The 24,476-nt window shown below is 27.8% G+C and overlaps 4 protein-coding genes across 4 annotated transcripts; all 4 read right to left on the reverse strand.

Moving 5' to 3' along the window:
* Positions 1-212: 212 nt before the first annotated feature.
* On the reverse strand, positions 213-2,644 carry LOC115720492 (putative pectinesterase 52). Its single transcript, XM_061109407.1, has 5 exons — positions 2,364-2,644; positions 1,928-2,105; positions 1,239-1,445; positions 900-1,156; positions 213-377 (listed from the first exon to the last, which is right to left on the reverse strand). Exons 1-5 carry the CDS (start codon positions 2,642-2,644, stop codon positions 215-217), a joined length of 1,086 nt encoding a protein of 361 aa, XP_060965390.1. The 3' UTR covers positions 213-214.
* A 4,870-nt stretch (positions 2,645-7,514) lies between these two features.
* LOC115720491 (probable pectinesterase 55) lies at positions 7,515-11,017 on the reverse strand. The gene is made up of 5 exons (XM_030649640.2): positions 10,687-11,017; positions 9,807-9,966; positions 9,417-9,656; positions 9,086-9,336; positions 7,515-7,870 (listed from the first exon to the last, which is right to left on the reverse strand). Exons 1-5 carry the CDS (start codon positions 10,935-10,937, stop codon positions 7,690-7,692), a joined length of 1,083 nt encoding a protein of 360 aa, XP_030505500.2. The 5' UTR covers positions 10,938-11,017; the 3' UTR covers positions 7,515-7,689.
* A 605-nt stretch (positions 11,018-11,622) lies between these two features.
* On the reverse strand, positions 11,623-16,676 carry LOC133034345 (probable pectinesterase 55). The gene is made up of 5 exons (XM_061109409.1): positions 16,417-16,676; positions 16,160-16,319; positions 15,243-15,485; positions 13,601-13,848; positions 11,623-12,090 (listed from the first exon to the last, which is right to left on the reverse strand). Exons 1-5 carry the CDS (start codon positions 16,674-16,676, stop codon positions 11,922-11,924), a joined length of 1,080 nt encoding a protein of 359 aa, XP_060965392.1. The 3' UTR covers positions 11,623-11,921.
* Positions 16,677-19,475: 2,799 nt separating this feature from the next.
* On the reverse strand, positions 19,476-23,080 carry LOC115720490 (probable pectinesterase 29). The gene is made up of 5 exons (XM_030649639.2): positions 22,625-23,080; positions 21,592-21,754; positions 20,778-20,990; positions 20,449-20,687; positions 19,476-19,829 (listed from the first exon to the last, which is right to left on the reverse strand). The coding sequence occupies exons 1-5, from the start codon at positions 22,879-22,881 to the stop codon at positions 19,670-19,672; spliced, it is 1,032 nt and encodes a 343-aa protein (XP_030505499.2). The 5' UTR covers positions 22,882-23,080; the 3' UTR covers positions 19,476-19,669.
* Between the last annotated feature and the right edge of the window lie 1,396 nt (positions 23,081-24,476).

The raw sequence follows: 24,476 nt of genomic DNA on the forward strand, positions 1-24,476 counted from the left end.
TTCATAAGGCCTATAATTTCAGCATTGTTTTATTACCACGAATATTAAAAAACATGATCAATACGATACCATGTATGACAACCCGATACTTAATGACACTTTAGGTAGGTGCCAGCTTGGTAAAACGACCTAACTATGTATATTTTCGCATAAATATTAAAAATCGAAAACTTATTGTAAAAAATATAAATATAAATGTTAATTGGGGCTATAGCTATTGAGGGAGTGTTTGCATCCAATTATCTTGATTAATGAATACTGATTTGGAATAAGTAGTGTTGAACTCTGATTGACTAAGCTTTTTTTCCCACGAAACACGATTGGATGTGTCTGATCCAGTTCCTTCACAATGAACCTCAGCATATGTAAAAGTATTCCTGTATATATAATTTCATAATTAATAAAAATGTAATTAAATAGTGTAAAAATACATAAATAAAATTGATGATGCATGGAACACTTTGTAATTTGTATATTAGAATAAATAAGATTTGTCTTCTCTAAATTAAGAGTCTTTAGATTTTTATTGCTGATTTTTTTTCTTCTACAAAAACTACCCTTAATCTATAAAAATAATTGCAAAATATATCTCCATCCAGTTTGTTCATTTCTTCAAATAATTAGTTGATCTTATATTAAAGTGACATAAATCTAATTCAATTCGAAATTTAGACAAAATTAAATACATTAGCAACCATCTAATGATGAATTAATATATATATATGCTTATATGCCTATATGCATTCTTATAGTGATAATATATATGTTTAATGTTATAGTAAATTAAATTTTAATTAAGTAGTTTAAAATTGTTAAATATACTCTATATTTGTAAATTATAGTCACATGATTATATTATTTTAAAAAGTAGTAAATATAACTTATAAGGGTGTACTTACTCATGGCCTTTGTTAAACCAAGCATACCATCCTTGTGGAACAATGATATTAGAAGCAAAATTAGTGGCATGAAATATGACTCTTGAAAAAGCACCATAAGCTCTACCAAGATACACTTGCCCACTCCCTACAACAGACCCTCCTTCAAATACAAACCCACCAGGATCATTCTCTGATGCTCTTCCTTGTGCTGTTATGTACCCTATGTACTTAACATTTTCCATCATCTTTCCAACTGTCACATTTATCAATGTATTCTGCAAATAATTAATTAAATTTAATTAAAATAGTCTAAAACAAAAGAATAGATTTTATGTATATTTTTACTTATTTATTTACTTGGTAATAAGATTGAGCATAACCAAAGATAAAATCTACGGCTCCTTCGATGTAACAGTTACTGAAATAATGTCGACCAGTTACGTCCCATAACGTGTCTTGAACTCCTCGGAAGCCACAGTCGAAAAATGCCGATTTGTCACCATATATTCTTGCTGCCAATGCTGGTGTTACCTCACTTTTACTTCCCATTAAGTTGTATGAGTTCTGCATTAATTAATTATTATACGTCAAAATTTATAATAGTAAGATTATGTTTGAATAAACTATAATTACAGTAATTTTTCTCAAAAAAAAAAACTAATTACAATATTAAAATTATATCTATGCTAATTAGGAATTTTTCTCCCGAACTTTAATTGACATGTATCAAGTCATGTCCCTGCAGGTCGTTAAAAATGCCCCTCTGAACTATTAAGATTGTTGAATTTAAAGACTTTTATCCAATCTTAGTAAAAAAATTCTAACATAGATAAAATTTCAGGGACATGATTTAGTACATGTCAAAGTTCGAGGGACATGATTTGATAGATATTAAAGTATGGTTCAGTACATAAACAATCACTGAAATAGTAAAATTGAATGAAATTAGACAAAAGTCTTTAAATCTAACAATCTCAATAGTTCTATAAAATTTTTTAACTACCTTAAAAGTTCGGAAAGAAAAATCCTAATTAGTCTTATATATATACCTCGAATGAAATGCCCTTGGCAACAATGTTGTCCGGGAAGGAGGAGAATGTAGCACTTTCATCTGTTTTTTCATGGTCGTTAAATGTGATAACTGTCTCATGACGACCGTTAATTCCTTCAAGATAAATATATGGTTTCTCACGAGGAATATTTACCTTTTCTCTGTAAATTATTAATTAACTAATTACTTAATTTAGATTATACATATATAACTAATTAGCATACTATACAAATAGGAATTAAGTACCAATATTCGCACCAATATATTTAAACATAACATTCAAATATTAAATCATTGAGTTTGAACAAAACAAAAACATGTGTATATGTATAGTATCAATTATTTTAAAAAAATATTTAATAAAGTCAAAAACATGTTATATAGTGTAATAGTAAGTAATGGTATATAGTAGTAGAGTAGTAGGTAGGTACGTGTATGTGGCTGGAGAAATTTGGATCTTTATCCATTGAGTGTTTCCAGAAGGAATGGAATCAATGGCTGCTTGAATAGTGTTGAAATTCCCAGAACCCTTCTTGTTAACAGTGATGATCTTCGATATTGTTACTACTTTTGAAGAATAATCTCTTAATAAAATTCGATGTTCATGACTCAAACTACTCACAACATCAATATTCACTACTACTACAAGTAATAATACTAAACCAAAATTATTAATTATATATAATATTAGAGCTGGGAGATAAAGCTGCATTTTCATTTGAACCAATTAATAAATCTAATAATAATAATAATCACTATATATATAGATACTTAGAGAGAGAGAGAGTACTATAAATGGTAACCAATTTTTTTATTTTTTCTGATGAACGTATCTAATTTTGTTACAAAAGGTACCAAAATCTAGCTTAGGTTTGTTTGATGATCTGTATTTATAGAGAAAAAATATGAAAAGAATCATGATTGATACTCATATATATGATATGTACTGTTATGTATTTATATTTTCCTTTTTGATTTCATGTAGAGCAGATCTCAAATATTTTGTTAATTCGTACCAAAATCCAGTTTATGTTTTTCTTCTTCTTGATTTGCTAATGATTTTAAGTAATATATAAGGTAAAAGAAAAATATTTTTATGAAAGGATATTATTGGTAATTTATCTATGGATCAAGTAATAATAATTAAGTAATTAAACTTGGATTTTCACTTGTTAGAGTGCACTAGTTAATTTGGTAACTAAGCTTTTAGAGGCTGTGTTTTCAACCCACTTTATAAAAAGGAAAGTTAAAAGGTGTGAAAATACTTATTTAGTTTGAAATTAATATTTAAAGGCGATTTTTTGGTATAACTCCGGCCACCAATTTTAGCAGAAAAAATGTTGAATCTCAATGTCCATTAAGATATAAATATGATTTATATTTATTTTATTAATGTACATTGTTATATTTTTATTTATGTAAATTTTTTCTGGAATAATTTTTCTATTTTATTAATATTATGTTGTGTGTGTGCTATAAGTGGTCGGATTTTTACTGTAATTTATCGTCGGATTGCGTTTATAAGGTAAATATATTTAACTTGATATATAATATATATGCATATATTTTGTGTTTTATTATTGGATATGTGTTTATATATATATTGTGTGTATATATTGTGTATATACTATTTGTGTAAATTGTGTAATTGTATTGTATATATATTTGTTGTGAATGAGAATGAGATTGTAGGGATTTAATTAGTTCAGAAATAAAATTTGTAAAATTATGTTATTGTGATATATAATTGATTATATATGTATATATATGTATATGATATTTTTTTTAAAAAAATTAATCTATAGAATTTAGTAACTAATAACTTGTTACATTTTTAAATAACTAGTAAGTAATTAAATAATTAAAATTATAATTTTGTTGTATTGCATTATATTGTAGATTGTGAGCTAATTTTTAAAGTTCGACATATTTCGGTATTGATCGGATTTTAACTTGCTATAGGTATATACATTCACTAAATTTTTGTTATTATAATTAATTATCAATGAATGCTTAGTGGAGTTTGAATATCTTAAATATTCATCCGTAGTGAAGTAGGTTCTGTGAATACATGTACTGCGGTCGGATGGTTGGATAAATTTTATATTTGTTTGTTCTGTATTGTTATATTTATTTGTTTGTTACTTTAGGCATTTTTAAAAATTTTGGGAACGTCAAATTATAATCGTTATGCTGCCGAAATTTCGGTAGAATTAGAACAAATTTTACTAAAAAAACATAAATATTAAAGGAAAAGTACATAACACAAATAACTAGTTAATTACTCGCTAGTTGTAAGAAATTAGGTGACATAACACATTTATATAAACTTTTCAATTATAAATGACAAACCAAACAAATGAATGGATTCACTTTAGAAAAAGTCATTCCAATTCTACCTACATTCTAATCAACTAAACACTACCCTAGTTAGTTAATTACAACTTATACAACTTAATAACATGAACCAAACTAAAATAAAAGTTTTAGTAATATATAAATTAATATGAATTAATTGTGAGAAACCTAGTTAGTTACATTGTGTAAGTAGTAACTAGTTATAATTAGTTACTAAATACTGAGTTTTTTTGGTTAGGATATTTGTTGTGGATAAATCATGGATAAGTGAGGAGAGAGACACACTGCGATTTTAAGTAGGGTTCGATGCATTTTAAGAGTTTTCCTTAAAGAATTCTAAAAATCCTGAACGTATTCATTGTCCGTGTGTAGATTGTTGTAATGGATCTAAATGAAATATTTCAATGATTAAGGACCATGTGTATTTACGAGGTTTCAATAGAAGTTATACTACTTGGTATTGGTATGGCGAACATTTAGCTGATGATCAATATCTATTAGGAAAGCGGGGGGTAGATGATATCTAGAGTATTGATTTCGATGATCATCTATTGGACTTGCTTAACGAAACACAGGAGGAATTTCTTAATGATCCTGAAAAATTCGATAATTTTCTAAGTGATGCAGATTAACCACTGTTCGATGGTTGTATAAAACTAAGATTACCAACAATGGTTAAGTTTTACAATATCAAAGCAGAAAATGGAGTGAGCGATAAATATTTTACTCAATTTTCAGCTGCTTTTAAAGATATCTTACTATTTGGCATCTACTTATCGGAATCTACACATGAAGTGAAAAAAACTTTAAATTTTATAGGATTGAAGTATGAAAAAATTCATGCATGTCCAAACGATTGCGTTTTATAACGTAAGGAATATGCAGACATGGATTATTGCTCGACTACTTATGGTTTATCCTGCCATAAAGTAAACAAGAGTAAGGAGAATAGGAAACTTATCCCCCAGAAAGTGACGTGGTATACATGCCTTTGATTCCGCGATTGAAACGATTATATCGTAGTACAGAATATTCTGAAAATTTAATTTGGCATGAGACCAAGAGAGTTAAAGATGAAAAACTCAGACATCCTGCAGATTCTCAAGCTTGCAAAAAAGTAAACTACATAAATCCTGAATTTAAAACTGAACCAAGACACATTCGTCTCGGTCTGTCTGCGGATGGAGTAAATCCACATAGATTTCTAAGTAGTCGTCATAGTTCATGGCCTGTCTTCCTTGTTATGTACAATCTTAACCTCCCTGGTTAGTGATGAAGAGGAAATGTAATATGCGTTCTTTAATGATATCAGACCGGCAACAACTCGAACATAATATCGATGTATATTTGGAACCATTGATTGACGATTTAATAGAATTATATGAGAATGGTGTTCATGCCTATGATGATTTTAAAAATGAATTCTTTAATCTGAAAGGAGTGTTATTGTGGATTGTCAGTGATTTTCCTGCTTACAGTAATTTATCAGGCTTAAACACAAAAGGTTACGAAAGTTGTCCGATTTGTTGCACTAACACATGGGCTCATCACTTGGCAAATGGACACAAGATGTGTTATATGGGTCAGAGATGATACTTGTCTACAAATCATCCTGATAGACGGAAGAAGAAAGCATTCGATGGTACTGAAGAGGGAGATATGGCTCCTTTGCCACTGTCAGCGGAACAAATTCTCCAACAAGTAGAACTTGTAGATTTTAAGTATGGAAAGACGCAAAAAAAATAAGAAAACAAATGGTGACCCTCTGCTTTTGTACAGGATAAGGAAAATGTAAAGGTAGGTGACCCTCAATTCCCTAAAGCTCCTGTATCTCTTAAGAAAGGTGCGAATCCAACCAATAGACCTATATAGGCGCAGAAGGCCACCAATGTCCACAAGACTTGGACGCCTTTCTACTCTGAAAGGTCCTATTGCGCAAAAAAAGACTGATGCAAAAGTACCCAAACCCAAGAGAAGGAAAAACCACCCCAGTGATTGTGTTATATGATGGACGTGCTGATCCAAGGACTCACTTGGCTAATTAAACAAGATGATGCAAGTGGTCAGGGTAAGTGATGATGCTAAGTGTTTGTATTTTTTCCTGACACTCACTAAGTTTGCTGAAGATTGATAGAAGAGATTAGCTCCCAAATCGATCCATATCTGGAAAGAGCTGCAGTCTGCCTTTCGGAAGTAATTTGTAGCTGCCTGAGACTATGATATAAAGGTGGGGTCGATCACCAATGTCAAACAACAGGTAGGAGGTAGGTTCGACAATGGAGTTCTCTAGTTCTGAATTTTTTTATAATTTTAATGAATTTAAGAGAATTTATAGGTTTTTAACTTAATTTGGTTCATTCACGCGCTAACCAAAATGGAGAATGTTGTGAATTGTGGAAGTTTGAGCGCTTTCCGATGATGAAAACTAATTTTATTAGATTTGCGCTATAAAATACTTAGGTAGCACAGTATATATACACCAATTTTTAATTGATTCAACGATTTTAATGTAAATTTAATGTTTATTATGGATATTAATAAAAATTTCCCAACAACGAACAAGTGTGAAAATGAATTGTTTTTGTATTTCCAAAATGATTGGGTTATAATGATTAGGTTGTACAGATATAACAATAAAATATTCTCTACAGCTCTACATTTGACACGTGTAGGAATGATTCCATAGTATATGGAGCTTTGTGTGATCTGGATAGAATTATTAGTATAGAAAATAGTTATATATATTCTGTAATAATCTTTTAATTATTTTTTCTTCTAATATTAAAGATTTTTTCTTCTACTAATCTTTTCCCAATTGTCTATACTTTTTAATTGGGTGGGGTTTGATAGTTGGTCAAGGAATTTTGATAGCTAGACGGTTTGGTTGGGCAATGCAAGATTTAACATTGTGGATAGTGTGAGAACTCTTTTATTAGCAGCCGTGGTTTACCACTTATGGAGCAACTGAAACACTTGTTTATTCTCTTTTTACTCTAACTCTATCATTTGTATAGTGAACAAAATTAAAAATGATGTGAAATATAGGTTTTTGTTGATCAAAGATAGAAAAGGTACTAGAGTGGAGAAGAATTTACTACAAAGATTGATTTGTAACTAATAAGTTTTGTGATTGTGCTTCTCTTGGAGAAGTTTATTTGTTTATATTGGCGAGTTGATTAATGAAATTCCTCTTCTTCTTGATAAAAAAAAATAGGATTAGAATTATAAAAGCCAATATTACCATATTAATGTCAAAACACAAAAGCATAACAAATCCAATTAACATTTGATAATTGGACTATATATATATATATATTAATACAATTACAATTCTCATGAAATTATTAATTTGAGACCAAATATATATAGTAATATATATGTGGTGTGGTGATGTTATTTTTAAGTAGCATTTGAATTATATAATGGTTGAGTTTGTAGCCATCCATCTTGATTAATGAAAGTGTTTATATTAGTCAAGAAACTCCTTTCAGCAGGTGATAATTTCTTCTCCCAACTCACTCTTTTAGATTTGTTTGATCCAGGTCCAAAACACATCTCCTCATAAAAACTTATGTCCTTCCTATTAATAATACACAAACAAAAAATACATCTCACATTAATATTTGTGTGTAAAAATTTTAAATAATTAAGAAACTACTTTTAGCTATAACTAAATTATAATAATATGTGTCACATTAGCATATTAAATACTGGATTCCAAAATAATAATTAATACCAAAATTGGATGAAAAAATTCGCAATCTAAAAATTTTCAATTTTTATAGGTTATATAAACAATAATATTTTAGTTGGTTGTAATACCGATAAGATATTGATAAGTTACTTTTTAATGAAAAGATCAGCTTTAAAATAAGTCTTTATAAAGTAACAAAAGAACTTATCACAAACTTTGTAGATATTTAATTGTAAATTAGTTAATTTAGGTTATGTTATATATTTATAAATGTTTAAGGTTTTATATTTAATTATTATTTAAGATACATTTTATTAATTATTTTCAACTTTATTTGACAAATTAGTTGGTTACCATATACTATAACAATTTACCACATTTATTAAATATTCTTTTTTTATTAGTTTATTGCATAGCTATATTTTTGTTAAAAAAAAAATATAATACATACGCTTTACTCACATAATTTTTACATGTGTATTATATAATGATAATAAACCAAATAAAAATGAAACTTACGAATTACTTTAAAATCATAACAAATAATACATATTTTCAAAAAATTTCATTGAAATATTACTTAAATGAATTTAAAAAGCAACTACAAAGTTAATTATTTTTCACACAAATATTTTCTATAAAGGTAACCAATTATAGTTATATAAGCATGCTTTGATAATTAAGCAATAATAATGAAAAAATATATATTTCCCACATCTCAAAGTCACTTTGAAGAATAAATGACGATGATCACCTTAAAATATTTTAGTGTTGAATATACTATTTATGTTATTTTATATTAGAGAAATAATATTATTATGTCACTTTCTGTGCATATTTTGTGTACATGTACACTAATATAATACTAACTATAAACAACAACAACAACAAAAATTAATGTATCATATGGACACAAAATATAATGACATGCCAATAATTTTTAGCCACTCATACTGATTAAGATAACATTCGTTTTCGGAATAAAATTTTAGTAATTAAATAAATATTATGTGTGTGACTAAGCATTCACAGTACTATTAAATGTGCATATATATATTTTGTATGAACATATACATCATTATACATAATAAAAGTACTTACTCGCTACTGACGTAGTTCCAGGCGTCCCAGCCCGGAGGCAAAACAACATCACTCATATAGGTTTTGTAAAACAAAACTCTTGAATAAGGTCTATAAGCTCTGCCTAATAATGTAGGACCTGAACCCTTTATGGTGTTACCAAAAAATACATAGCCACTACTTTCACTTTGATTCTTTCTCCCTTGAGCTGCTATATACCCATAACTTTGCCCAGGTCCCAAAAGTGCAGTGTCAGCAAATAAGTTACATTTCTGTCAATTATAAATATGTATCAATAATTAATTAAGCCAAATTAATAATATATAAATATATCAAGTTAATAAATATATACCTGATAAAAGGATTGTGCGTCGCCAAAAATGAAGTCTATTGCACCTTCGATATAACAATTTTGAAAATAGTGACGACCAAGAGCATCAAATAATGTGTCTTGTACACTAATGAAAGCACAATCGTAGAAGCTAGCTTTGTCTCCCTCAACAAGTGCCGCTGGTGCCCACAAAATCTTCTTTCCATCCCTATCTTTATAATAATCACCATTATTCGTCATTACAGGATGATTATAATAGTTCTGCACCGCGTATTAATTAATTAATTAATTAATAATAAAAATGTACTTAATTAGATAATATATTAAATATAAGTTACAATTTTGGGCGACAATAAATTTTTTTAGATGAAAGAAACCCTTATACTGATCAGTAATGTCTATGATAATAACCTTGAATGTTATTCTAGTTGCGACAAAATTATCAGCGTGAGATGAAAATGTAGGACTTTTAACAACGTCTCCGCCATCTCCCCATGCAATCATAGTGGTGCTGCGTCTTTCGCCTTCCAAAAATATGAATTGTTTCCTTCTTTCTATTGATACTTTTTCACTGTAAATAATCATAATAAGTAACTGAAAAATTAGTATATACAATTAATAATGTAATTAATATGATTTTGTAACATATAATATTTGAGAAATTGTTACAGTTATTTGTTTAAATTTTATACTTTGTTAATTAATATCAAGAGTACAACATAAAAATACACATGGATACATCAAAAGATCGTATTTTCAGTAAATAAAATCTTAAAACCCGTAAAAATATTTAAAATTTCGCACAACTATATTTTTAAATTTTTTTTATTATTTTTTGTATTTTTGAAATAATCTCTATTTTATAAGACACAATTTTTTGTAAAATAATTACATTTTTACGTTCAAATTAAGAATGATTTTTTACATTTTTACGGTTTTTCAAAAAATAACACGAAAACAACATAAAATTATCAAGAAAACTACGTAAAAGTAATATCAAAATAACAACAAAAAATAACTTACATATAACAACAAATTAACAAGATAAAAAGACCGTATTTTCTGTAAATAAAATAAAAAAAATCGTAAAAATATTTAAAATTCCGTAAAACTGTATTTTTGTAATTATTTTGTTGTTTTTATGTTTTTGTGAAATAATCCTATTTTTAAAAGGAGAATTTTTTTTTTCTTGGACTGAATGGCTGAGTGGACCTTAGGTGAAAGTCTAGCCTAAGACGAGCCGAACGTATTTTTGGCCAAAACACAAGCCGTAACGAAATCTGTTACTTACTTGTAAGTGCCGGCTTTAATATGGATGCGAATCCAAGCATTGTTATCTTCTGGTACAGAATCAATGGCTTGTTGCACAGTGGTGAAGTCTCCTTTGCCTGACTTGTCAACTGTTATGGTTTTCATTGTAACTTCTTTAGTAGTACTATAGTGAGCTGGTGATGAAGTAGTAGTACCACTTAAGAAGAAGAAGATGATGAGTATTAAGAAAAATATGAAGTTGTAATTATTCAACTTCATCTTAATTATCATATACACACCTGTATTATGTATATGATAATAGAAATATGAATTATTAATCTTGATTTAAAAAGACTTTGCCAGATTATATATTACTATCTGTTTGTATATGTATTGTTTGATTATATATATAGGCAGAAGTTTTTTTGTTTTTGTGATAATTAATAAATATAAATTAAGGAAAATATATGTTAGGGCCATATAATTAATGATTTCTTTCTTTTTAAAGATTATTAGTACTTATCAACAAAAAATCCTAAATTCCTAATTTGTAATCTTGAAAATTTTGCATTGATATTTAAATGCTAGGCTAGCTGGATTTTATGTAATTTATAAGGAAGAATATTAATAACATTTTGGTAATTATTGTATTGAATTGGTAACATGTGGATTTCTTACATTTTTTTTAGAAAAATACATCTGTTTTTTTTTATTAAAGGATACTTATTAATAATTAATATATAATATCACTATTTGGATTTATAAATGCAATTACTAAATATAAATGTTGAGTGTCACTAAACTGGTTAATTATTAATGAACATGTTACGCCTTCATGTCCAAAATTAGTCGCGACTTGTATCTCGACATGTTTATTGTCGGGTGATAAGTGTTAAATTGTCAAACACGAAATAGCTAGGCAACGTAATTGTTAAATCAAAATTATTTATCTAATACCAAAACTAATTCATAATTAGCTAATATAAACCATATTTATTAAAACATAAAATCTTAATAAAAACATAACCGATTTAATAAATACAAAAATATTTAAAATAACCAACAATCTAAAAACTAAATATTGAGCATAAATACTTTGTATTCCGATTGAAGCCATTTCTCAAACAAAATGTGGGACTAATATCGGGAGGACTACAAACTACTTCTTAGTAGGCTTTGCAGTCCTTCTGACTAGTTCCACAATGAATTGAGGGATGGCTTGTTCTCGAAATATAGTATTGTACACTCGATATTAAATTAAATTTGTTGCATGCTTTAAGTTGGGCGGGGTTGCTGTTGTAGCCATCCATCTTGATTAATGAATTTATTTATGTTTATCAATTGTTTCCTTTCATGAAGAGATAATTTCTTCAACCAATGCACTCGTTTGGATTGATTTGATCCAGGTCCAAAACATCCCTCCTCCACAAAAGTTATGGTTTTCCTATATATTTTTAATTAATGCTTAGTATACTATATATTATAAATTTAGAATAATGATGTATAAACATAGATAAATCACAAATAAATATAATATATGTTTATATAACAAGTGGTGAGACTCATCTCACATAAAATAGGGTACTAATTAATTTTAAAACACACCTCTCTAAAATAAGTACATTGATGCATCTCTATTTATTTCAGGGTTTAGAAAAAAAAAATTAATCTAATTTTTTTATAGTCGTGAACTTCATAATTATTTAAGATATCTTGTAAAATTTTAAAAAATTTAAAATAATTTATAATATAAAAACAAGATCAAATACACAATTTGAACTCTATTTTCAGGGTGTTAAATTTTTTCGAATCTCTCAAACTTTTACAGGATATCTTAAATAACTATAATGAATACGATCATGAAAAAAAAAATAGATTAAAAAAACTTCTCGAATACTAAAATAGATTAGGGTGCATCAATACACTTTTTTTACGGGAGTGCATTATAAAATTTTCCAAAACTATATCTAAATACTGAGAATATAAAAAGAAGTGCATCAATATACTTATTTTAGAATGTGCATCACATAATTTCTAATAATTTAATAAGGCCAATTATGAAGTCCCTCACTTCATTTTGAGGGATGTGAAACTGCAATAGCACTATAGCCTTTGGATTGAATAAATTGGTCTTTTTTTGATATCTAATGGTTAATATTTGTCCAATTTAAAATAAGGGAAATGAAAAATTAAAAACCGGCAACCTATTCATGTTTTTGTACTCTTAATGTTTGGAAAGTTAATTTTAAGAAAAAAAAAAGTTTGGAAAGTATGATTATTGAAATAATGGATCTACCAACTATCACTGTTTTGTTGCTCTTTATCCTCTCCACATTGGCAGATATCTAAATACATAACACAATATTATAGCCATTGTTCCTCTGCAGCTCAAATTTAATTAATGGGATGTCATTTGTAAAGCTCTTATCTTTATATTTTACTCAAATTCATTGCTATTACTTTCTAAACCTAAATATGTTTGGCAGCTCATGACTCCGTCGCTGCTGCACCTCCTCCCAAACTGAAACTTTTCTCTTATAAAAATAAATTCATAAAAATCCTCTTCATAGTTTTTTATGCTAGTATCAACTCAACCAACTGCAAAATACAACTCTCCTTCCTATAAAATACTTTTTATTTTGAAGTAAATACAAGTAAACAAATAATTTCATGAATTGCAAAATTACTTTATTGACCCTCAATAGTATAGTAATAGTATAAAATAATGAACAACTAAAATTTGAAATATTATTTAAATATTTTTAGTGCAACTCCCAGTTATATAACCGGTTATTCAAGGTCAAAAGGTAAAAAAGTAATCTAATCTACAGTAAAAATAAAATTGTCCTATATGAAGGATGTGAAATCTCTATTGTAAGTGAGGTATTGTATAAATAAAATTTAGTTTGTAATATTAAATAATAATAATAATAATAATAATAATAATTACTTACTCGTGACCCTTGCTTTCCCAGGCGTTCCAACCCTCAGGGCTGACAATATCACTCATATAGGTTTTGTAAAACAAAACCCTTGAATGGGGTCTATAAGCCCTCCCCAATAAGGTAGGACCTGTACCTTTGATGGTGTTACTATGAAATACATACCCACTTGTTTCGTTAGAACTCTCTCTTCCTTGAGCTGTTATGTAACCAACCCCATTACTACCCGAACCCGAAATTGAAACAAACAAGTTACATTTCTGCACCAAATGCCAATACATACTATTAGATCAATTATATGTATAACAAAATTTGTATTTGGTATATAATGAAATTATATAATAAACCAATTTTTTATATGATGGAGTTTCGAAAAAGTGCTCAATATAAGATTTAAACATTCAGTTGTAATGTAAAATACAAGAAAACTTGCCTCAGTTTTATTTTACGCAGGTATAACAGACTAATTTGAATTTTATTTTTGACAGCGTTAATTAAGTGTCCAGAATTACTTAAAAATAGACAAAATATCTATTATAACTACAATATACAACATATATGAGGTAAAAAAATTAAGATATAATTTCTTGAAATATGAAAATAGATCATACCCCTACAGCAAGAAAAAATGTCGCATTTAAGAGCGTCTCTAATAAAATGTTATAAGAGTGGTGTATATGCATTTTTAGTTTATGTTAATAAAATTGAACTTTAATGGCTTGTTTGATACACCGTATAAGGGTTGTATTGTATTGAATAATAAATAATACTATATTTGGATAAACTAATGTATTGTATTAGTTATTACAACCAAATTTTTTTGATATAATGTAAGTTGTAGTATTTAATACATAACACATGGTCCGTATTACTATTAGCTTGTATTTTAATATTTACAAAGGATCCATGGTCAACCCCAATCTCAGACCCAAAACCATATATGGACCTGGACCCGAAGCTAGACCCAGACTCGAACTCAAACTTGGGACCTAGACCTAGACCCGAACATGGGACACAGACCCGAATCTAAGCCCAGGACCTAGGACCTAGGACCCGGACCGGGACCTGAACCCGAAACTAAACCTGGACCCAACCTATAGTCAGTGTTGAAGTCGAGTTTATTGATAATATATTATAAATTTACACAATCTACTAATACAAGTAAATATTAGACATAGTATTGTATTAAATAATACTAATACAATAGAATACATTACAATGCGGCGTACCGAACGAGCTCTAATAATAGTGTATAACGTGGTTAACACATGCTAAAAGTTGTGCTAAATTTATTAACACAAAATATAGCACGAACAAAATTTTATACCACAATAAATATCACTTTCTAATTTATTCTTTTGTCACTTCTTAATACAATAATAACTTTTTATATTTTTATTTATATATTTAATATAGTTTTTATATACTTTTAATAAAAAATTAATATTTTTGTTGACTTTGTACACATTTTTATTAAAATAATTTATTTTACTCCTAATACATTAAAGCACAATTATAATTTGAACCAAATACAACATTTACTCATAAAATTTACACTATTCATTGAGAATGTGGATGGTAAGAATCCCTATATATGGACATGAATTTAGTAACATATTTAAGAAAAATATATAATATGATATATGTATATTACCTCATAATAGGATTGTGCATTGCCAAAAATGAAGTCTATATCACCTTGGATATAGCACTTCTCAAAATAGTGACGGCCAAGGGCATCAAACAATGTGTCTTGTACACTAATGAAAGAACAACCATAGAAGCTCACTTTGTCTCCCTCAACAAGTGCAGCTGGTGCCCATGTAATTGCCTTTGCATCATCATCATCCCTACTACTCTTTCTTACTTCTTTCTTATGATTAACGTTATAAGAATTCTGCACGTTTAATTAGAAACCATTTAGTTACTAATTATTTATCAATTATTTATACCATAGTATTAGTAATAATAATAATGCTAATTAAGATTTTTATCCTTGAATATTCACATGTATGCAAATTATGTTTCTAAATTTTTCTGACTGTTAAAAATTTTCTTTAAACTATTAAAATTAATGTCGGGTTTAAAAACTTTTGTTCAATTCCTTTCAATTTTACTAATTTGGTGATTGTCCACATACTAAATTATGTTTCTGAGACTTTAAAATCTACCAAATTATGTCACTTAAACTTTGACATGTTACCATTTTATGCCTCTGAACTTTGATTCATGTTACTTTTCTTACTAAAATTAGTTAAAAGTCTTTGAATTTAACAATCTCAATAATTCAAGAGAAATTTTTAACGTCTTTAAAAGTTTAAACAACATAATTTGGTACATGTAAAAGTTAAGGGAGCAAAAATTCTAATTATCTTAATAATAATAAAAATATTATAAAAATACGGATTTAGTTTTTTTTTTTTTTGAACTTTCTATACTATATATTATTTTCATGAGCTTTTGTAAAAATGTAATTTAAAATAAATCATAAAAAAAGTCGGTATAAATGTAAAAAAATATATGAAATTTTTAAATATTTTGTGTAAAAATGTCTATTATCAATTAAATAACCTTGAATTGTATTTTGCTTGCGACGATATTATCAGCATGGCATGAAAACGTAGGGCTTTTAACGATGTCACCAGAATCTCCCCATGCAATAATCGTGTTCCTGCTACTTTCTCCTTCCAAAAATATGAATGGTTTCTCTCTTTTTATACTAACCTTTTCACTGTACGTAAAAAATAAAACAAAAAATATTTAAAACTAATGTATATTATGTAAAATAATATACATATAAATATATATATATATATATATATACTTACGTGTAATTGCCAGGTTTAATATGGATATGAACCCAAGATTTGTTATCATCTGGAACAGAATCAATGGCTTGTTGCACAGTGGTGAAATCTCCTTTGCCAGACTTATCAACCGTTATGGTTCTCATTGTAACACCATTATTAATATTATAACCATCACTATTACTTACCAAAAAGATGAGTAGTATTGTTATGATGTAGAACAAATAATATTTGAATAATTTGTAGTTATTATTAAACTTCATCTTCACAATTTCTCTCATGTAATGTTTTGAAATATAATATATATATATGTTGTATATATGGATCATACTTATTTCATATACATATATACAATATTGAAAAGATAAACATTGAGTTAGCTATAGCTGTCTGTATTATATTTATCTTAATTTACGAAATTATAATTAATAATTTGATGTGATACTCTGATCTGTAAAATTGTATGTAGACACAAAATATTAACATCTAATTAATAAATTGAATTAGCTACAAATCTATCTTATTTTCAAATATGGACATACATATCGATAGAATCTTAACTTGAAATAGTTTCCTTATGTAAAAGAATATTTATTACATTAATACAATATTCAAATGTATGTAATTATGTATACTGGCAAATATTATACTGAATTAATTATGAATTTTCAAGGATATTAATAATAATAATAATTGAATTTGTGATTAAAATAACCAATAAAAGATAAGTATACAGTAACTCTCTCAAAAAAAAAAAGGGCTGAGTACACAGTACTTATATACATTTAGTTAATATATAATAAATAATTTATTAATTAGTGTGCCACTTATAATATGCATATATTTTTTTGTTTCATATTAATACTAAGTTATATACTCTTAATTTTCATAGTCCTCAAATTATATATCTTCGATATATTTAAATTTGATGAATTACTGATATTTTTAATTGGGACTACAACATTATGTGTAATTATATATGACTATATAATTACACTACTAATTAATTTACATACTCAAAATAATATACACACTGATGTGATAATAATCAAGGTCAACTTTTATTTATATTATTTTTAAGTAGAGATCACGTCATATTTAATTATATCTCTCTCTGAATAATATACATCATATAAATATATTATCATTTATTACCGAGGGAGAAAATAACTATGACTCCTAGGTGGAACCATTACAACAAAAGAGATTTTTTACCTTACTTTTTACATTTGAAAAAATAAAAAAGTGAGATAAAAAATTTTGATACCGCTTATACATTTGGAGCCTTAAATAAATAATTGGAATAAGAATCTTGTTTGGAAAATAGACAAACAACAGTGTTGAAAAGGCTATTTTTATGCATTTGTCAAACACAACTTAATATTTTAAGTGGTACTTTTTATCTTGATTTTTACATAACGGGATAAAAGGTCCCCATATATCTGGGTCTTTTAATTGTTGAGTCGGCTACCACTACAAGAAATGTCACTTTTACCAGCACAGTTCGTTATTGCGCTGGTAAAAGTAACTTTTACCAGTGCATTTCGCAACTGCGCTGGCAAAGAGATCAAAGTTTTACTAGCGTACATTTGCAGTGGTTAAAATCTAACTTTTACCAGCACATTAACGCGCTGGGAAAAGTCTTTTTTGCTAGCACTTTTCATTTTATGTTGACAAAAGTTCTAATACCAACATTGATTTGCCAACCCCTTTTGCCAACACATCATAGGTAAATTCTATTTTACCAGCGCAATACCAACTTTTGCCAGCACAAAAATGTGCTGGCAAAAGTGACATTTTTTGTAGTGTACACATATAGAATGAACAATTAACTTTTAGGGTTTCATTTTTATTAGGGTTACTCTCATTGCCTTCTACCCGATCTCTCTCTCTCTCTCTCTAGACGGAAGATCAAATGGGTTCTGCCATGGTGTATCTCTCAGCTTCACTCATTCCTTACTCTTTTATTTTTGTGCATCATCTCAAGCCAGCGGCCTTTTTCTAGCGAAGAATGAGTCAACGGAGTTCGGATTCAAGCTCCATGCCCTCTGAAATTACCATTTGTCTTCTTTTTCTTTTTTTTATTGAGAGATATGTGCTCCACGTCCTCTAATCTCATTCTACTTCTTTTTTTTTTTTTTTTTCTAAAACGCTGATCAACTCTCTCTCCTTCTCTCTTATCTTAGGTGCGAAGGTTCGTGGTCGAAGGGTTCGTGGTTTTTCATGGTGGACGAAGCTTCATGGTCACTGTTTGTGGTCGTTGACGATGACTCGCGATTGTCAAAGGTGGTTCGCCGCTATTGGTGGTTGTCCAAGGTGGTTCGTGTGTTGTACTGATTATTTGGGGTTTAAATTTGTACTAATTGTATATTTTATGAAAAATATTGTCAGGGTAATTTGTCTCTCTAGTGTAGTTCGTTACTTATTAGTTTTAGTATAATTTTTTTTTTGTTACCTTTAATCTCGGTTATTATAGGAAAATCGGGATAAATTTATCCCGGTTTTTAAGGGAAAATCGGGATTAAAAATGGGTTTTTATCCTGATTTTTCTATAATAACTGGGATTAAAAGTGATTTTATATCCTAGTTTTTTAAAACTAAAATGGTCCAATTGGTAACTTTTGCAAACATAGAGTCCAAAATAGTATTTACCCATTATTACCCAAAGGTACTATGGGATTGATAATTGTGATAATATAGTTGTTTTACACTAAGACAGATCCAAAAATTGAAACTCTGGTTGAGATTGTCAACTTGGGTGCTGGGTAGAGACCTTAGGCACCTAGGTTGACTTTTGGGGTGTTATTTCGTCTCTTTTCACAGGTTCCAGGCCCCGGACTTGGATTCTTCTTGTCTTGGTTCAGAATACTAAAGGATGGTGAGTTGGAAATAAATTGGCGGGATCCAAACACACATTTTAGAGTTCTCAAAGTCAACTTGGGTGTAGGACTAGGTACTCTTCCTATGTCGACTGCTATGACTCGGGACTACTTAACTTCATAAATATTTTTTTTTTCTTTTCACGTCAAACATTGATGTTCACGTCACTAAAATTAATTTCCAAGTAAACACAATTCATGTGAAATAAATAAATAAGCTTTATTAGGGAAGTCAAAACATTAATATACACCGACCACTATAGCATATGACATTTTAAGAATTACATAGCCATAGAAGAATGTGTTCCACTAGAGCACTTTTTGCTTCTATGATCATAATTTTCTCATTATGAGTATATAAAGTAATATATAATTAAAGTCGATGTATATATTAATTATGGTTGTTTTTGCAACCATCCATCTTGATTTATGAAATTATTGACATTGATCAACTTTTGCAACTCTACATTCGTTAATTTCTTCTCCCATGTTACTCTTTTAGACATGTGAGCACCTGGTCCTTCACACCCCACCTCAGCAAAAGTGATTAAACTCCTACCAATAAATTAACCAAAATTATTACAATTAGATTAATATATAGCACCACCAAATATATATATATAGCAAAAAATATATTATACATGTTGGAACATCATTTCTTAAAGTCATTTCTATTCTTGATATATATAAAATTTAAATAAAGTATAGGGTAAATATTATTTTGGATTTTGTATTTTGCAAAAGTTATCAATTAGATTATCTGTTTTGTTAAATAAGTATCTTATATTTTTCAAAATAGTAAAAATAAGATCAATTTTCAACAATTTTATTTCTTAATATAACTAACTTTAAAACAAATTCTAACAGAAAATATAACTACTTTTGTCATAATATTTTTAGATTAAATTATTATTAAATTTTATTTTGACAAAAAATCAGTTCAGGATCCTATTTGTACAATTTTCAAATATACAAGGTTTATTTTATCATTTAACAAAATAGAGAATCTAATTAGTAACTTTTGCAAAATACAAGATCTAAAATAATATTTATCCTAAAATATATAGTATAACTATAGTATATAAAATTATATACACAATGTTCATACCTATCAAGTTAATATTAATTAAGAGAAAAAAAGTGTAAATAAATAAATAACATAGATATATCTTACTCATGACCAGTATTAAACCAAGCATCCCAACCCTGAGGGGATATAATATTATCCATATAAGTGTTGTAATAGAGGACTGTGGCATAAGCTCTGTATGCTCTTCCTAACAATGCTTCACCATTTCCAAATATTTTGCAACCATTGAACACGAACCCACCCATGTCACTTTCGCTATTTCGCCCTTGAGCGGTGATGTAAGACAACCCAATCCTACTTCCTGTTACTTCTAAACTACAACTCTGTATATTCAAAAATATCGTTAACTATTCACAAGACATCACTTCATATATATTGACAGTAATGTTATCTAATAATGAAATTATTATTACTTGATAAAAGGATTGGGCATCACCCCAAATGAAATCGATTGCGCCTTGAATGTGGCAAGATTCAAAATAGTGACGGCCATGAGCATCAGACAATGTGTCTTGTAGACTAATGAATCCACAGCGGTAAAAGCTTGCTTTGTCAGCTGCGATCATGGCTGCTGGTGCCCATGTAATGTTTCTCATGCTTCCTTTTCCTCCCATATTATATGTATTCTGTATAAATTAATAATTAGTAAAATTATATTTTAATATTACTATTATTTTTTAAAATCATATTATTTATTATTATTATTATTGCAACTTTATATTATATTTTTGAGTTATATATTTGAAGATTGGATCTCATAAAAATCCACACACCTCAATACCTTTTTTTATAGAGAAAATTATATATATTACATATGTCTTTAATTTTTACTCTATTTTTTTAAATTTATTATGTTTACTTCTTTTTTCAATCATTATACTAATTTTACTTCTATCACTTTACGATAATTTTTATTATTTTTTAATCAAAAAATTTCCCCAACTTCTCTACAAACTTACACATCCATCTACAAAAAAATACAAATCTATTATATTTTATGTCTTAGTTATGTGAGTGTGTGAAGATATAATTTAGTACAATACTGATAAATATAAATGTATTTGAATTATATTTTATTTGAAAGTAAATTTAATAAATGTATAAAAAAAAAAAAGAGATATAGTTTAACTTTTTCCTATGACCACTTGAATTAGTCTTTTATTATCATTAATAATTAGTTTTATTATAATATTAATTATTTAATTAATAACTAATTAAAAGAACCACCTGAAATGTAATATCATGTGCCATAAAGTTATCTGCTAACACAGTGAATGTTGTGTTTTGCATACCACTGTCACCTCCAGCATCAAAACTTATGGTGGTTGTGTCTTTACCTTCACCTTCAAGATCTATGTATTGCTTGTCTTCTGGGATCAAAACTTTCTCACTATACATATATAGTGAAATATATATATCATCCAAAATGGTTTTATAATTTAAAAAATAAAATAATGTGAGTTGTATGGTAATTAGGTTCATCTGAAAATCAATATAAGTGAAATAGTCTATGATATATTATTAATGGTATTAATTAATTTCTATCAGTTAAGCTCCTAAAAGGCTAAAATTACCTAAGAAAAAGAGAAATGATGATCAGTTCAAACCCAAAATTTGTAAGTAGTGTTTAGTTGGGAAATGAAAATATATGAGTAAGAATGAGAATGAGAATTGGAATAAAAATAGAATTTAAAGTATATAAAAGAACTGATAAAAAAAATTATTAATTTTTTTTTCAAGTCTTGCATTGGAATAGTCTTTCCCTCCATTTTAAAAATGAAATAGCTATTAAATTAAAATGGTGGAAAATTTATTTATTAAAATAATATTCATACTTTTAAATGCAACTAAATAAATAAATGGAATAAAAATTGTTTCCGTTCTATTTCATTATTTCCAACCAAACATCCTTAATAAGTAATACCACAAGGTTACACCTAAAAAAAAAAAAAATCATTCATTATTAGTGGAACTCTTAACACATCATATATATAATAAAATATTGTTTACTTAATTGAGCAAATACTAATTTTTATATGAATAATTAAAAAATAATTAAATACCACACATGCCATTTTATTTATTTATTTAATAATTTAAAAATAATAAAAACAAAAATATGAAGTCAATGTAGTACTAATTTACAAGTATATTGTGAAATATGATTCAAATAAATAATTTTCATAAGACTATATTATATCACTATGTTATTATTAATATATTATCACACGAGTAAGAATATAATAATATTATTACATACTTGTAAATACCAGCTTTAACATGAATACGAATCCATAACTGGTTGTTGCTGGGTACAGAATCAATGGCTTGTTGAACTGTAATAAAATTTCCATGGCCTGATTTATCGACAATGATGGTCTTCGAAACGACATTATTAAGAGTGTCGTATTTCATAATGTTTGAATGTTTAATGTCACGAGAATAAGTAGTCGAAGCACTACATAGTAAAAGAATAGTAATAATACTAATGAAGTTATGATACTGAAGAAATTTCATCTTGGTGAAAAACTTTAAGAAAGGTATACAGGTAATAATAATCTATGGTTGAAAATTGTTGCAATACAATTTATATATTTATATTACTTGAGAAGATGACTAAATTGGTAATTAATTCATTTGATTCAAATATATGGAACAATTTTTATTGTATGATTTCCTTACACAGCATATTTATATTTGGTATAGTATCTGCTTGAAAATAAATTGTATGTTAGGTTAATTAAATTATAAGGGACTAATTAAGAAAATGAAGATATATAAAAGGGAAACAAAAATTGTGTGTGGCTATATATAGTTAATTTGTTTCATAAACATATGATTTTCTTCTTGTTCTAGATATTTTCTTAATAAGAAATGTCCTTATTATCATTTTTGTTTGATACTTTTATACAAAATACTTAAAGACATTTTTTTTTTCATTAATACATATTTTATATTTATACGGATTATGATTGATTTTTTTATTTATTATTTTTTAAGAAAATAACATAAAAAAAATATAATGTAAATGTAGTAGTAATTTGAAAACTGCGTATACAAACAACATAATTGTTAAAACAACCTCAATTGTTTATATATTTGTTAAAAGAAATTTCGAAATTTGTATTTTTATAAGTTTTTTTTTTGTCTTTTTTTTTTTTTGATGATTATGAAAAAGAAAATTCCCTTTTCATTTCTTCCATGTGTTGATACTTAAGGTCACGTTTGGATAATTAAATTAGATAAGATTGAATAGTATTAAAAAATGTAAAAAAAGTGAAGGAGTTAATGACCATTTGCCAACTATAAATTCATATAGAATAAATTGGATAAATATTGTTATTCAAAAAATCTGATAAGATAGGGTAAATAGTATTTTTTGATAGGTAACATGCAAAATGGCACAAAAAAATCATCAAGCAACTAGGCAATATCCAGGTGGGTTGGACACTAGACCTAACACCCAACTAGGAATCTGCACCCATGTGGCTACTTGTGAATGGACAAATGATTTTTAGGGTCGTTTCCTTCAATAACTTAATGTTGTTCAAGAAAATACACTGAAGTCATTAAACAAGCAAAAAAGATGACATGCACATTATCACAATGGGCTAGTGTTGGTCCCATTGCTTAGGCACCCTCTAGGTTGTCCATGCCATGATTTCGAGGTGTATAAGTTAATTTTGAGACTATTTTACGAAGCGGTGCACATAATCAAGTCTTGAAAAAAAAAGTATAAGAATAGGTCTGGAGCAACGTCTAACTTGTGTTTTACTGAGCATTTTACCTACCCTGCGCCCAAGTAGGGTTCTTAGACCTTGATTGAGTTTTCATCAACTTTCATGCTGTAGGATTGATTTTCGGATCTAATTTCCTACTTAGTCATCAATTGGCATCATACAGAATATCATGAATTGACTGACTCACAATACCTTGCACCCAACACTCCTAGCACCCAACATGGTCTTTCACTATTGTTGGGTGCCCAACTCTTAACTCCAATTTCATCTCTAGCTTCATATGGATTTCAAGTTATATTTTAGCATGGAAACAAGGTTCTTAACTAGCAGGTATGATTTCAACTCAAAGTAAGGAGTCATGAACCCATATAG

The sequence above is a fragment of the Cannabis sativa genome, chromosome 2, assembly GCF_029168945.1.
Source record: "Cannabis sativa cultivar Pink pepper isolate KNU-18-1 chromosome 2, ASM2916894v1, whole genome shotgun sequence".
NCBI classification, from domain to species: domain Eukaryota; kingdom Viridiplantae; phylum Streptophyta; class Magnoliopsida; order Rosales; family Cannabaceae; genus Cannabis; species Cannabis sativa.